This window comes from Eulemur rufifrons, chromosome 14 (genome assembly GCF_041146395.1).
Source record: "Eulemur rufifrons isolate Redbay chromosome 14, OSU_ERuf_1, whole genome shotgun sequence".
NCBI lineage: Eukaryota > Metazoa > Chordata > Mammalia > Primates > Lemuridae > Eulemur > Eulemur rufifrons.
In genome coordinates, this window is record NC_090996.1 from 8856770 (window position 1) to 8870778 (window position 14009).

At 57.7% G+C, this 14009-nt stretch overlaps 1 protein-coding gene across 1 annotated transcript; it reads right to left on the reverse strand.

Moving 5' to 3' along the window:
• Positions 1-3869: 3869 nt before the first annotated feature.
• On the reverse strand, positions 3870-12564 carry ORAI2 (ORAI calcium release-activated calcium modulator 2). Its single transcript, XM_069485734.1, has 4 exons — positions 12467-12564; positions 10545-10638; positions 8666-8903; positions 3870-4717 (listed from the first exon to the last, which is right to left on the reverse strand). The coding sequence occupies exons 2-4, from the start codon at positions 10550-10552 to the stop codon at positions 4190-4192; spliced, it is 774 nt and encodes a 257-aa protein (XP_069341835.1). The 5' UTR covers positions 10553-10638; positions 12467-12564; the 3' UTR covers positions 3870-4189.
• Between the last annotated feature and the right edge of the window lie 1445 nt (positions 12565-14009).

Sequence of the window (14009 nt, forward strand, 5' to 3'; positions counted from 1 at the left end):
GCGCTGGAAGCTGTGACGTGAAGACCACTAGGCCCCACGGGCCTGCTGTCTCCACAGCCACGCCTCGCCCGGCTGGATGGGGCAGGCGGGCGCCACGCTGGGGTGCTTCCGCCACGGCCTGGCTCCTGGTGCGCTGCCCCGCACACTTCTGAGGGGCGGGCCCTGCTGCCACCGCCTGCGGGTGCCTCCGCCTGCTTACCTCACGTTGGCTAAGCGGCCTCACGCATCCTCCAGCACTTTCCGGAGGCAGCAGACCCGTGTTGTGCAGACTGCGCTGTCTGCTCTGATGCTCCTGCAGTCTCAACAAGGGGAAGGCAAGAGTCCCCTGTGGGGGACTCACTAATACAGAAGTGTCCACTCTAGGGCAGCTTCCTGTGGCGTCCTGCTCCCAAGTAAGCCGAGGGGTAGCTCAGCCGACATCAGCCTGCCCTTTGCAGAGATTTGTTCGGAGTGGTGGGTGGTGAGGTCCGGGCTGGTCCTAACTCAGGGGCGGGAAGGGACAGAACTCAGTCCCAGGAGCATTCTCTGGGGCTCCTACTGCCTAGATTGGCATTGAACCTGCCTGTCCCGTGTCCCACAGCAACCCCCAGGCAGCCAGCAGGTGGCCTGGACAGAGGGCTTAGCGAGGAGCCTCGGGGCTCGGTCCTGTCCCAGCCCTGCCCTGCCCTGCTGGGCCCCACTCAGGCTCTGAGGACTCGACCCGCTAACTCTCCAGAGCCATCGAGTCAAGACAAAAGCCTTCTCTCAGTGGGTGTGCAGGTGTGAAGTGGGCCCACCACGGCAGGCGCGCTGGGGTCACTGCAGGAGTGGCCCACGGAGCCAACGGCAACTGCGCCCTGCCCTTGACACCGCTGGGGCGGGATTTTCTCTAAGGAAGCTGCACCCCCACTTCAGGTGCTGCCTTGCTCGAGGCGGGGTGGGCCCCTGGACCGGCAGGGCACAGGCGCTGCCGGTTGCTTTGCACACCTGATTCCCAGGAGCCTCTAGGTTGAGGTGCCAGAAAATTAAAACCATGGGCACAAATTGTTTCCTAGAAGGGGGCCTCTCCCTCAGCGGGTGACTGTTAGGAAACAGCATGTCTGGGTGCCGCCTCATCAGCACCGCCAGCCCGTGGGAGGACCTGCATGCACCCGGACAGCCTGGGCCCCGGCCCCAGAGCCACAGGGACCTGGGGCTGGAGAATGTCCCTGTCCCAAGCAACCAGAACTTCAGTGGTTTTTCTGGACGGCTTAGGGGGACGTTCAAACCAGCCCTGTTTAGATGGGCTCTGCTGGCGCTCAGCCACCCACGTGGGGCTGCCTCTTCCTGTTTCCGGAAAGAGGGCCCTGCCTGAGAAGCAGCAGACAGAGGCCCTCACTAACTGTTGGGGACAACGTGTCTGGTGTGAGCACCCTGACTCTCCATTCTAGAGATGTCCATGCCCCTCACCAAGGCAGCCTGTTAGGACAGCACCCAGTGACCAGACACAGGAGGTGGCAGGTGGGGTCCAGGAGAAGGGCCCTTGTGCCAAGTTGGGGGTCACCCATGCAGCAGACACAGGGGAAGGACCAGGGCCACAGCACGTCCCCTGCCTGCAGCGTCCTGCCAAGAACAGAAAGCGCTTTCAACAGCTTTACTGGTTTATTCAGTTCAATCCAGGGCAACTGTTTTAAGAACCCACACACGGGACAGGAGGTATGTTTGCCACACATGATCTGCGTAATGTCATGCATAAATAATCAGCACGAGACAGTAACAGCTGCAGGTGAACTCTGACCCACTCAGGCTTCTGTGGTTTTGTCCTCAACAGACCTTCCTAGAAGACGCTAAAACACATTCTGCCTTCTAAGTTTCTAAAATAGAAACACTTGCTTTTCGAGACTTGTGTCAGCGCTAAATCAGAGTGCGTTCCACATTGGAAGGGCCTCAGCGTGTCTGGAGCACCGGGACGGCTCTGCTCGGAACTAGGGCAAGCCCACGATGGCTCCAGCGCAGCCGGCCGCACCTCTCGCCACGGCAGAGGCTACGGTTCTTAGAACACTCTTCGAAATCAGGCTGAACCTCCAAAAACCAAATTTCTAACCTGCAAGTGGCTTCTGGAGCTCCTCCACCATCTCCCCGCAAGCTCTGGGGTGACCCTGAGGCTTCCCCTCCTGACAAGCATGGCCCGTGCCCCGCGGTCAGGTCTGCCCCACGCGGCAGAACCGGACAGGCTGGAGCTGGGAGAGCACTGTCTAGATGAAACCAGAGAACGAGAAACAAGGCCATCATTCTGATCAGAGCATTAAAGACACGTACATGGCATTGTCTCTACCCACAGGGCACCATCACTGGGCACCTGGTGTGTGGGGACCAGGTGTGACACTGGCCCCTGGCTGGCCCTGGAGGTGTCCTTTCCACAGACCGAGCCTGGCGCTCCGTGGGCTGGGGCACCAGATGGCCTGGGAAGGTGGGCAGCAGGAGAGGGCCCAGGCCAGAGTAAGGGCCTGCTGCCCCCAGCCTTGGAGAGCCACCACTCAGATGAGCCAGCCCGTCTCGTGCCTGCCAGGACACAAGGCAGCCGTCTTGGAGGGACACTGACATTCTTTAGCGAAGCAAACACGTATCAAACCAGAAGAGCCTTTCGGCTCCAGGGAAGTACAGACATGCGCTAGAAGGCAAGCGAGTCACAGACGGATGTCTGCAGGGGCCAAAAAGGTCACACCCTTTGGACTGTGTGGGGCTCTTGTCTGGCCCCACAGGGCACAACCTCCAGTCTGCCCAAAGATGCCACAACGTACAATGGGGCTTCTCGGCACAGCTCCCCAAGGCCCCTTGGCACCTCTGAGCTGTGTATTAAGGTCTCTGTTCTCAACGGTACATGACACCCGAGACCTCATCTGGGCCATCCGGAATCCCACGGCTCAGATAGCCCAGACCCCGCAGAGATATTACACTGTTACAAGAAACGCAATCAGAGCATGACCAAGCCCAATGACTATGAGAACAAAAGACAAAGTGTCCCTCTCCAGTTTACTGCTGGGGACTGGGAACTGGGGACTGGGGTCAACACGGTTTCTAACAGCAGCTCGGGGTGCAGCACGCTCCCACGTCATGTGCATGCGCGTGTACCAAGAACACAGGGGCAGGTCTCATAGGTACCTTACATGAAAATGCCAGAACCAACACCACACCGCTGGGTCAGCGGGTGCACGGGGGACCCTGTGCTGGCTGAGAGGCCTGGAGGGCCCAGCAGGGAGCACGTGTGGGGACTCGCGCCCCCTGCAGTTGGTGTCCTAACAAGGGGGGCCTGCATTTGGCCCCTGGACCCACTACCCACAGGCTAGGCCAGGCCAAGCCAATGGCCTTGTCTAAACAGGAAGCCCCCCAGGCTGTCCCCTCCAGCCACCTGGGGCCATGGGCAGCAGCAACCTGGGTAGACTTCCAGACTATGGTGGCTTTGCTGAGTCCATGTGGCCTGGGCTCCAGGCTGGCTGGGAAATGAGAACCTGAGCCTAGTGCGCCTCGGATACCCCTCAGTTAATTTGTTTCCCTCAGTGGGCACCTCACGCTGAGGCCCACAGACATGCATCCCTGACCCTGGCCAGGTCTCCCACCCTTGGAATCTCCCCAGGGCCTGGCAACTCTGACATTAGCTGCAGCACCCACCTGCCCTGCTGCGCAGATGTGTGCCCCAAGCTGCTGCCTCCCCCCGAAGCCAGGCACCCACCTCTCTCCAGGGCTAGAGGGAGGAAACACCAAGCTGTCCTCCTGCACCCAGCTGATCGCCACAGTCCCCGCCTCATCACCATTGGACATGCTCCCCCCTCTGAACTCACGCCCCTGCCCAGATGCTCCCTTCCCTGGCCGGCTGCACGTTCCAGGTCCCAGAGAGTCCCTGGGCCACTGGGTACCGCTCACAGCTCTTCCTGAGACAGGGCCTGCGGACGGATACCCTGGAGCCTCTTCCGCTTGCCCCGACCCAGGAAATCCCAGGGCCCAGGAATCAGCCTTTCTTTGCCCCCTAAGCTCTCAGCAACACAGTGTCTTGGTTAACTACCAGACGTTCCACCTCAGGTAAAATCATCCGGGTTGTTACATTAAGACAGGAGTAAAACTTTGGTCTTGAACCATCTGGCAGTGTCTAAGCAGCCTGGGGAGCAGTTTGCATTGTTGAGTCTCCCCAAACGCAAGCAGTTTTCATTTGGCCCCCAGGCACCGGCCCGGCCGCTCACACGACCTGCAGGCTGCGCTCGTGCCCGTCCAGCTGCACCTTGAGCTTGTGCAGCTCCTCGATCTCGCGGTTGTGGCGCTCCGTCTTGTGGCGCACCAGCGAGCGGTAGAAGTGGATGGTGAAGACCACGAAGATGAGGCCCACGGGCACCATGATGATGGTGGACACCAGGGCGGCCTGCCAGCCCGTGTGGCTGCCGGGGCCAGGCGGGCGCCTGGCGTCCACGGGGAGGAACTTGATCCAGCAGAGCAGCACCACCTCGGCCAGGAAGAGCAGGATGCCCAGCACGGTGGAGAAGCCCCAGGCCAGCTCGATGTAGGGGTGCATGCGCTCGTGCGGCGACTCGCTGATGGAGTTGAGGTTGTGGATGTTGCTCACGGCCTCCACGTTGGGCAGGATGCACGTGCTGATGAGCAGGGCAAACAGGTGCACGGCCACCAGCACCGTGGTGCAGGCGCTGAAGGCGATGAGCAGCGGCCGCGGGTACTGGTACTGCGTCTCCAGCTGCACCTCCACCATGGCCACCTGCCAGGAAGAGCGGGGCTGGGCGGGAGGGCAGGGCAGGCTGCACCCCCACCACGGCCACCTGCCAGGCAGTGTGGAGGGCTGCGGGCACCCACGGACTTACCAACCTGGGGACTCACCCATGTTCTGGGCCCCTGAAGACCAGAGGGCCTCTCCTTGATATTTAAATATTTCAAACTTCCTTTTTTCTGCCTAAGGAAGATCACACTAAGGAAAAATCTAAAGTACAGAAGAGATAAGGACACACAGGTGATCACCCCCAGGTGCCTTCCTAGACCCAGAAGCAAGGACGCCTCGGCGGTGCCAGCTAGCACCCAGGGCACAGGCCCACTGCCTGGGCACGGTCTGCGCAGCTTTGCTGATGTCATAGCCAGGCTGCAGCTGGCTTAGCTGCAAAAAATGGCTGTTTTTCAAAACATAAAAACTGACCTTTCAAAATGTAAAAAGGGAGACTTCCTCATGGTCCCCGGACTCGGAGCTGCACCCCCGGACGGCCTGGTACAGACCACACAGGGCATCTCGCAGCTGAGGCCAGAAGCTGGGGGAGAGCTGTGGCTCCGAAGGCCAGGAAAGGCGGGAGAGGTGAGGGGGGCAGCTGCGGGAAGGAGCCTGGGCTGGGCCAAGGGAGAGCAATCGGCACCCGCAGGCAGGGGACACCAGTGGGTGAGGCCTGACACGGATGCGCCGAGCCCCGCGGCCTCCGTGTGTCATCTGGAACCCTGTAGCCGCAGCCAGGTGCCCTCCCTCCAGGGCTGCTAGGGTTTGTTATAAGCATTTTTAAAACTATGTTCATGTACTACGCTTTGGTGAAATAAAAATTATTTTTAAATGAAAGGAAGAAAAAGCCCCAAAGAGGGAACCGGAAGCCCCAGCTTATCTCTGCGGCAGGGGTGTCTACAGCCACTGCCGCCTGCTCACCATGCACCCCAAGGGGTTTTCACAGCCTGCCCTTCCCACACTTCCCTGCAGTCAGACCAAGGCCACACCCAGTGGTGCCCTTCTGGCCCCCACCTGCCCCCAGCACTGTGGATCCTCCCCCGGTGGAGGGTTTAGTCCAGGCCCAGCAAAGACTGCAGGGGAGCCAAGGACCTTCTCCCAGGCAGCCAAAGGAGCCAGACTAGTCAAAGAAGGGGGCAGGGAGGCTAAAAGAAAAAGACTGAGGAAGGTTTTTCTAACCACAGTGTTTGCCTCCTAGATTAGCCATCCCTTTTTTTAAAAAAATACATAAGAAGATTTCATAACTTTTAGCAACTACTGCCTCTTGGGGAACCTTATCCCTTCACCTCACCTTCAAAGATGATGGAATACTTGGTAGGTAGAAGAAGATATGGCAGTCCTAGTGGACCAGAGCTGAATAGCAACTCAATAGTGCTATGGCTGGGCCATTGTCAAAAATATCTAAAAGACAGTAGTCACAATACAACACTGAGGGGTGGTCTCTTCTCAGTGCCCCTGTGGCTCTGGATGGGCTCTTACTACCACAAAGGATATGGCCCAACAAAAGAATACCACAAACTACAGAGGGTTCCAAGAAGGAACTAAGTAGATTAAAAGGTAGGAGATACGGTCTACAAAGAGTGGTTGTGTTCCACCTCCAGAGAAGAGGCCCAAAGGCCATTTTCACTGTGTTTATGCAGAGATTTTATGAGGGGCCTCGGATCACTGGTTCTCTATGTTAGGGGAAGGCTAAACATGAGAAAATAAGCTAATGGTTAGGGGTAAGTGCTTGCTCTCGAACAAAGGAACAGCTCTGCAATTCTAATTAGGGAACACATAATATAAACAAGGGACCCCACCTAGCAAACTGCGTGTTTTCACTGTTCCGTGTCCCTGCCCCGATTCAGCTAGGATTTCTGATGATCTGCATCTGTCACTTATTTCCCCCAAGCTGCTCCCAGTCTGAAGAACAATCTGATCGAATGGTGGCAGATTAATCTAATCAATCGAGGGGGCACACGCCGGCTTCCCAGTGCAGCCTTCATAGCCACGGCTTCTGAATATGTAGATGCAACCAACCACGCAGCAAAAATATTGTGTGGGTGGAGGACCACAATAGAAAATAATACAAATAAGAAGCCAATACAGTATAACCATTCACACAGCATTTACACTGTATTAGGTGTTCTAAGTAATCTAGAGATGACTTAGAGTGTACAGGAGGATGTGCGCAGGCAAATGCAAATGCCACACGTGGACTCAAGCACCCGTGGATTTTGGTACACCTGGGCGTCCTGGAACCCATCGCTCCAGGATACCAAGGGATGGCTGCATACTCTGTTATGGCCAGTGCAGGTCAGGCTGGGGCTGTCTCCCCGAGAGAACTTCTAGAAGAGAGAGCAAAGGCACTTCTGGAATGTGCCTCCAAACTGCTTAAGGAAGCACTTGCTGGTAGAGAGGAGATACTCATCAATGAGCAGGAAATGACTGATTACAGGAGAATGGGACTGCCCCCAGGCCAGGCCAAGCTGGGTGACCCGGGTACTATTCTCATTCTAACACCACTGCATACCCCCAAGGGCAGTCATGAAGTCTCAAACTCTTCCTCCAGAATTCACACGTCCTGTTTTATAGCTTTCTTCACAGGGCTTTTCAAATTTTATTTAGTGATCTTAAAGCCTCAGTCTTGGGGGAGCATTTTGTTGACTCAAAAGCTGTAAAGCTGTCAAAAGTTTGCAAAGCCAAATATTTGGAAGGCCAAGGTCTAAAAAAGACAGCTGCAGCCAAGAAAGGATTTCCAAAACCCAGGCCCCACACACAAATGAAACCACCTGTGTTAAGTACTTAAGAGGTAATTTTTCACAGGTTGGGGAGAGCACAGGCCAGAAAAATTTAATGCAATATAATTCTTCTGTCGTGTAAAAAGCAAGCTTCAATTTAATAGAAACTTCTCACACATTCCTTAAAATTAAGCTTGAGAAAATAGTCTGTCTTTTTAATGGGATGAAAACCATGGAAGAAAGTCATTCCGCACCACAGTTGTACACCCTATAATTATACACTTCGGCAATATGTTAAAAAATAAAACACAAGACCTAAATAAGCCTTGCTTTAAACCACAGACCTAAACACCAAACTAGGTGACCTCTGCCCCGCCTTGTACGAAGCCTCACGCTCTCTGACTATGAAACGTCTCCTTTGGCCAAGAGTGGCCCATGCCGATGGCTGAGCAGCCCCTGTGGCCACAGTGGCTCGCTCCGTCAGCTTATTATGTTCAGTTGTCCTACCAGTTTAACAGCTGAGGCTCTGCGCTATAGAAAAACAGTTGTTTTTACATAAAGAGAGAAATGGCTTCCGGCCCAACAAGACCTCTGAGCACTCTGTTGCTTCTCACTCCCTCTCCTCGACCTCTGGAACGATTCCCCCCAGGGGATGTGGGTTTGGAGTCAACAGCAGATAGGCTTTGCCCCCAGACTGATTTCTGTCCGAGGGGATGACACTTGGGGGATGACTCAGGGAAACTGACAGCTGGGAGCCAGGCCAGAGGTTCTGCTTCGTCACCCCGGAGGCCACATTCAGGGGACAAGTCTGCATCCCCAACTGGGCTAAAGTGAGCAAGCCCCAATCCATCTGTGAGTCCCCGCTCAAATCTCTCAGATTTCCAAACTCTGGGGTGGTGCTTGAGATGGGGCAGACGTGGGTCTCTCTCCCCAGGAACCCTGGACACTGAACCACTGAAGCTGTGTTAATTTCCCTGCACTGACCTCCTTGCTAAGCAAATACTTTCCATGCACAGAAGGAGGAGACTTTCTGAGGACTCAGGGCCTTGGAATTCCACCCCCCATCCTCCAGGCACAGCCTCCCTTAAAGAGCCCCCAAAGAACAGCCCTCTTGGAGGAGCTGGGACATGGGCAGACACTTCCCAGTGGTCCGTCCTGGCTGCCAGGGGCCCGGAGGGAGCACTCCCCCCCCCCACCATTTGACCGAGCTCCCCCCGCAGGCTGCACTCACCATGGCGAAGCCCGAAAGGAGGGCTGAGGTCCTGCTCGAGGCCTTGAGCTTGGCCCTGCTCAGGTACAGCTTCCTCCAGGACAGGGCCTGCACCGAGTGGTGATTGGAGGTGACCAGTTCCAGGTAGCTGCGGCGGACCCAGTCGCGGTAATCCATGCCCTTGTGGCCAGGCTCGGAGCAGGCGGGAGTGGAGGGGTCCACAGGCACGTTGAGCTCAGCGCTCATGGTGGGAGCCAGGCTGGGGAAGGGAGAGAGATATGCTCAGGCCGCCGAGAAGGTTTCTGTGGCCTTGAAAAGCCAGACTCAGGCTGGGCGTGGTGGCTCACGCCTGTAATCCTAGCACTCAGGGAGGCTGAGGTGGGAGAATCAGTTAAGGTCAGGAGTTCCAAACCAGCCTCAGCAAGAGCAAGACCCTGTCTCTACTAAAAATAGAAATAAAGTAGCCAGGCAACTTAGCCAGAAAAATTTAGCTGGGCGTGGTAGTGCACACCTGTAGTCCCAGCTACTCGGGAGGCCGAGGCAGAAGAATGGCTTGAGCCCAGGAGTTTGAGGTTGCTGTGAGCTGGGCTGACGCCACAGCACTCTAGCCTGGGCAACAGAGTGAGACTGTGTCTCAAAAAAAAAAAAGTAAAGCCAGACTCCAAGCCCATTTAATATTCCCTGGGCCCTGCCGTACAGGCCTCATGTCAGAGACATACGGGTTCAAAGGGAGCGTGGGTGTGGAGCCCTGGTCTCCAAGACAGTCCCCAAACCAAACGTGGGGACCACCTGCAGGACAGGAAGCTCGGGCGTGCATTCCCAGGCGCGCTGCAGCGAGGTCATCCCTCCACAGAGCTGGAACCCAGCCACCGATGGCCAGCAAGGCTCCCGTCAGGTGTGGCCAGAAGTCCCTACTGAATCTGACTTGCACTTATCCTCAGGGAACAGCAGCTGTGGCGTTTAGAAAGAGCCTGGCACCGAAAGTCAAAACACCTGGCTTTGAGTCGCCTGCGTGATTCTGAGCATGGCAGCTGACCCCAGACCTCACGCCCTCATGTTCAGAACCATTCCCACCTGCAGGACTTTAGAGCAAGATGGCACACCTGGAGGCCCAAACCTGCTTTCAACGTCCAGGTGCCAACCATGGAACAAACATTTCCAAGTAGCTGCTAGTTTTGCAAATCTAACTTAAATTTTAATCAGTACAGTTTACCCTCAAAAAAATACTGAGTTTATAAGACTAAAGCAAAGCCACATCCAGGCTGCAATGGAACCCTTCCGCAAAATGAAAACTAAATCCACCAACTGACACGATACACTTTACGGAGAAACAGACACTGGAGACACCCGGACTCGTACCTGGTAGACATCTGGTTTGATCATAACAAGGACTGAATATCAGAAGGACTAATCTGTCAAGATCTGTGAATTTAAACCCAAATCTCCACTAATCCAAGCAGGGGATTGGCAGTCTCATGTGGCCCAAGGGGCTGGCCTGGCAGCAACACGCCGGGATCCAGCGCTAATTAATCTGCAGGGCACACTCCAAGGGCACAGGCACCTTGCGGCGTACTTGGCATCAGAAAGTAACTTCTCTGTTCAGACCCCCACAGGCTCCATGGAGAGCCTACTTTAGCTACTGCAAACAGACCAGCGTTTCTAGGGCCCAGGGAGTGCGTGGATGGGTGGGACCGGGGGTGTTTACCAGGGTCAGCAGCTGAGGAAGTGCCCCAGACTTCATCCATCCACGCCAGCTCCAGCAGGCTTAACAAGAAGGCGCCGGAGGTGGGGAAAGGTCTCTCTTGCGGGGCCAGGCTGCAGGGCCACAGCTTCCTCTGCCCGACAGTGTCCCCGGCAACAGTTCTGTGCTCTCTTATCTCTGCCAGGGGATGCCAATTACCTGGTCATTTGTAGGAATGCCAGCTCGGGGGCTCGGTCCCATCTCAGCCAGCAGCACTGTGTTCAAGCACTTCCATCCCTGGAACGTCCCTTCCCTTGGGGAGAATTCAGAGAAGTGTTGCTCATTAAACCAATTCGTGGGTTAGCTCCACATAACTGAAAATGTCACGATTTGCAAATGCATTTTTGCCTCCCCCCCACCTCGCCCTTATAGGACGGAATTGAGCCTGCAGGTCTGAGGAAGACGGTACACAGAGTGCAGGGGTCAGACGGTGAGGGGCTGACCTCTGCTACCCCTCAAGCATCTCTCCTTCCTCCCTCCTGCATCCCACAGACGCTTCCTGCACTTGGTTCGAAGGCAGCAAAGGTGAAAGAGGCAAGAATTTCACTGCCCAGTGTGGGAGAAGGATAAGGGGGCGACTCTCTTCCAATGAGCTCAATGCCACAGTGGATAGACAGGGCAGCAGGGGAAAGGCCCCCCCCCCCACCTCCTGTCCCCTGCAGGCAACACCAGGGGGCGGCAACACCAGGAAGGGTACCAGGACGTAGCAGGTAGTGAAGGCAGCCTTGGCCAAGAGGGACCCTCCCTCAAAGACAAGGTGCTGTCCCCATGGAAGGGTCCTGAGAGGCAGGAAGACAAGCTCCAGGCACATTTGGGATGGCTCCTATCCTCCAGGGGACAGGGCGGGAAGGCTGGCTGCCTGGGGGGTGGGGGTGCAGGGAGATGTGGGTGGAAGACACTTGGAGCCTAGGGCCAGTAGGCCCTGCAGCACGACTCTGCTGGCCTCTCTCAGCGGTGTCCAGCTGTAGGGGGCATGGAAGGAGTTGGCCAGTGCAACAGTCTGGGAACTGCTGGGTCAGTCTTGCTTGGGACCACAGTTCAACCCAGGGAATGTTCGGCAGGCTGGGAGGCAGGGGAGGGCCTGGTGGCCTCCAAAGGGACAAGGGTGAAGAAGAGGGAAGTCCAGGGGCCATCAGTGAGCGTAGGCCAGGCTCAAGTCTGAGAGTGGAGATGTAGCGCTCAATGAGGTCTGAGGGTGGCCTCCAGGGAGTGGCCAGGGCAGTCTTGGCCCTGCAGATGTCCCCAGAGTGGGGGGGGTGGGAAGGCAGGGCTGGTTGTCTGCCTGGAGCTGGGTCTTGAGACAGGCCTGCAGGTCCTGAAGGTAGAGAAGCCGCCGCCTCCAGAGAGCGCATGCAGCCCAGGACGGGCTCAAATCCATCCTTTAGGTCGCAGTGGCCTACCTTGTGCCAGGCCTCATGGCCCAAGGGGAGGGGCAGAGTCTGGTCCCCACACCCTGGAGCTCAGGCAGCAGGTGAGGTGGGGCCAGAAGGAGCCCTACATTTCTGCCAGGTGGCACAGGCTCCAAAGGATGCGCTCCTGGGTTTTTTTGTTTCATTGTTTTTATAAGGAGCAGTCAGAGAAAAGAGTTCTTGTAGAACAGCGGTGACCCTCTCTCTAAAGATGAGTGATTCTCCCTGGCAGGTCTGTTAGAAACATTTCCAGTGGGGAGGTTTTGGAGTTGGCCTGTCTTGACTTCCTCTAAACATCTGGGGCACAGGCAATGGCGAGTGTCTGTCACACAGGCGCGCGGGGCGGGGGCCTGCCGGAGGTGTCCACCTGCATCCCTGTCCCTCCCCCTGGGAAGCCCCAGCGGCTGCAGGACCCGGACTCGGCTGGGCCCCCGCCCTCCGAATCCTCTCGGCGCCGCACCCCGCCCGGGATCCCGCGGGCTGGGGACCCCTGGCCGCCCCCCAACCCCGCGGCGGTCCTCTCTTCCTTCCGCTCCATCCCGAGCCTGCCCAGGAGGAAGCCGCGTCCCTCCCCTGGCGAGCGTCCCCGGTCCCATTCCGGCCCCCCCAGCTGCCCCCGCCACCCCCCGCGGCCAAGGGAGGAGTAGGCGCGGGCCGCCGCGGAGCACTCACCGGAGCTGCCTTGCCCGCCCCGCCCGGCTCCGGCTCCGAGCTCGCGGCAGGCGGCGGTGGCGTGGCCGTGTGGCCCAGTGGCCCGGCCTGGCCGCCGAGCGCGGCCCCCTCCCTCCTTCCGCCGGTCGCCCGGAGTCCCCTCCCCCCCCCGGCCCCGCCTCCGCCGGCCGCCGCAGCCGCTGCCATGGCAACGGCGCGCCGCCGTCACGTGACCCGCCCGCGGGGGTGCTGCGGCCACGTCACCCTCCGGGCCGGGAGGGGCGGAGCTCTAGGGGCCTCCTCGGGGAGAGCGGGGGGAGGGGGTCCCCGCCCTGTGGCCCCGCACCCGCCGGGACCACCCCAGGGCAGCGCGAAGGGGAGTGCGGGGCTCCGGGGAGACTACGAGCCGCGCGCATCCCCCCCTGCCCCGGCCCGGGGTCACCGGGAGTGGCCTCACGGTGGCGACGGGGCGCGCGGGAGGACTGGGCCCGGCCCCGCGACAGACCAGGAGCTGGGCTTCCTCTGCCCCTGGGTCTGAGCGCAGAATGGGAGCCCGGGGTTGGCAGGGTGAGCCTCCAGGGGTGCCTGGCACCGGTGAATGGCCGCGTGGAGGGGTGGGGCGTGGGAACAGGGCGGGCAGGCGTGAGGTGGGCAGGGTGGGGGAGGGGGTGGAAGGGCAGGCTCCGTTCGCCGCCCGAGTCTGCCCAGGTGCACGATGGCACCAGGCAGAGCTGGTTGGGGGTCGCCCGGACCGCACCGACCCAGCGACACCAGCGGGGACCCAAGCCTGGCGCAGTGCGCTCGTTCTCCTGGCCGTTGGCAGACGGCACAGAAGGGTTTCTGCCCAGCCCCTTCTGTTTGCTACTGCAGATAAACTCTGCGGTTTTGCCACCGAGATATTCAAACAGTAAAGTTCTTATCAGGAAGTGCACATGAGTAATTCACCGAAGGCGACACAGGTTCTTCTCAGACTTCGGTGCCACACGGCCCCCTGGTATCCTGCCTGCGAGCCTGGTAGGCTGCTGCGTGCCCTACATAGGATTTTTCCATCTGTCACAACAGCATTGGACCGTGACACATTTATCCAATCGCAAGAAAAATTCCACTCGTGTCAACCAATCCAAGTTTTCTGACAATTGGAAGAGCAGATGCTACAGATTTCAGGCTAAATCCATTTACACTTCAAGCTGCACTTTTTTTTGAGCCGAGGCTGGAGTGCGGTGGCACTATCATACCTAACTGCAACCTCAAACTCGTGTCCTCAAGTTATCCTCCCGCCTCAGCCTTCCAAAATGCTGGGATTACAGGTGTGAGCCACCATGCCCAGCTCAAGTTGCACCGTGGTGGCCATTGCTGGGAGCCGGAACGATACTTTTTAATCCAGGAGGGCATTTAGAAACTAATAAACCAGGTTTCCCCCTCCTGGTTACTGATCTAACAGACAGGGTAGGCTCTAACAAGGGCATAAGAAAATCCCAGGTTGACTCCTGCCCCTCCCACCTTACCCCTATATATGGTTATGGGAAAGATGTTGTTTGAATTTCAGGGGCAAAGTTCCCCAAAT

Coding starts and splice junctions, on each gene's coding strand:
- ORAI2 (XM_069485734.1), bottom strand. Junction 4,718..8,665: donor TCCTTTCGGGCTTCGCCATG/GTGAGTGCAGCC, acceptor TCTTCCTGGCAG/GTGGCCATGGTGGAGGTGCA.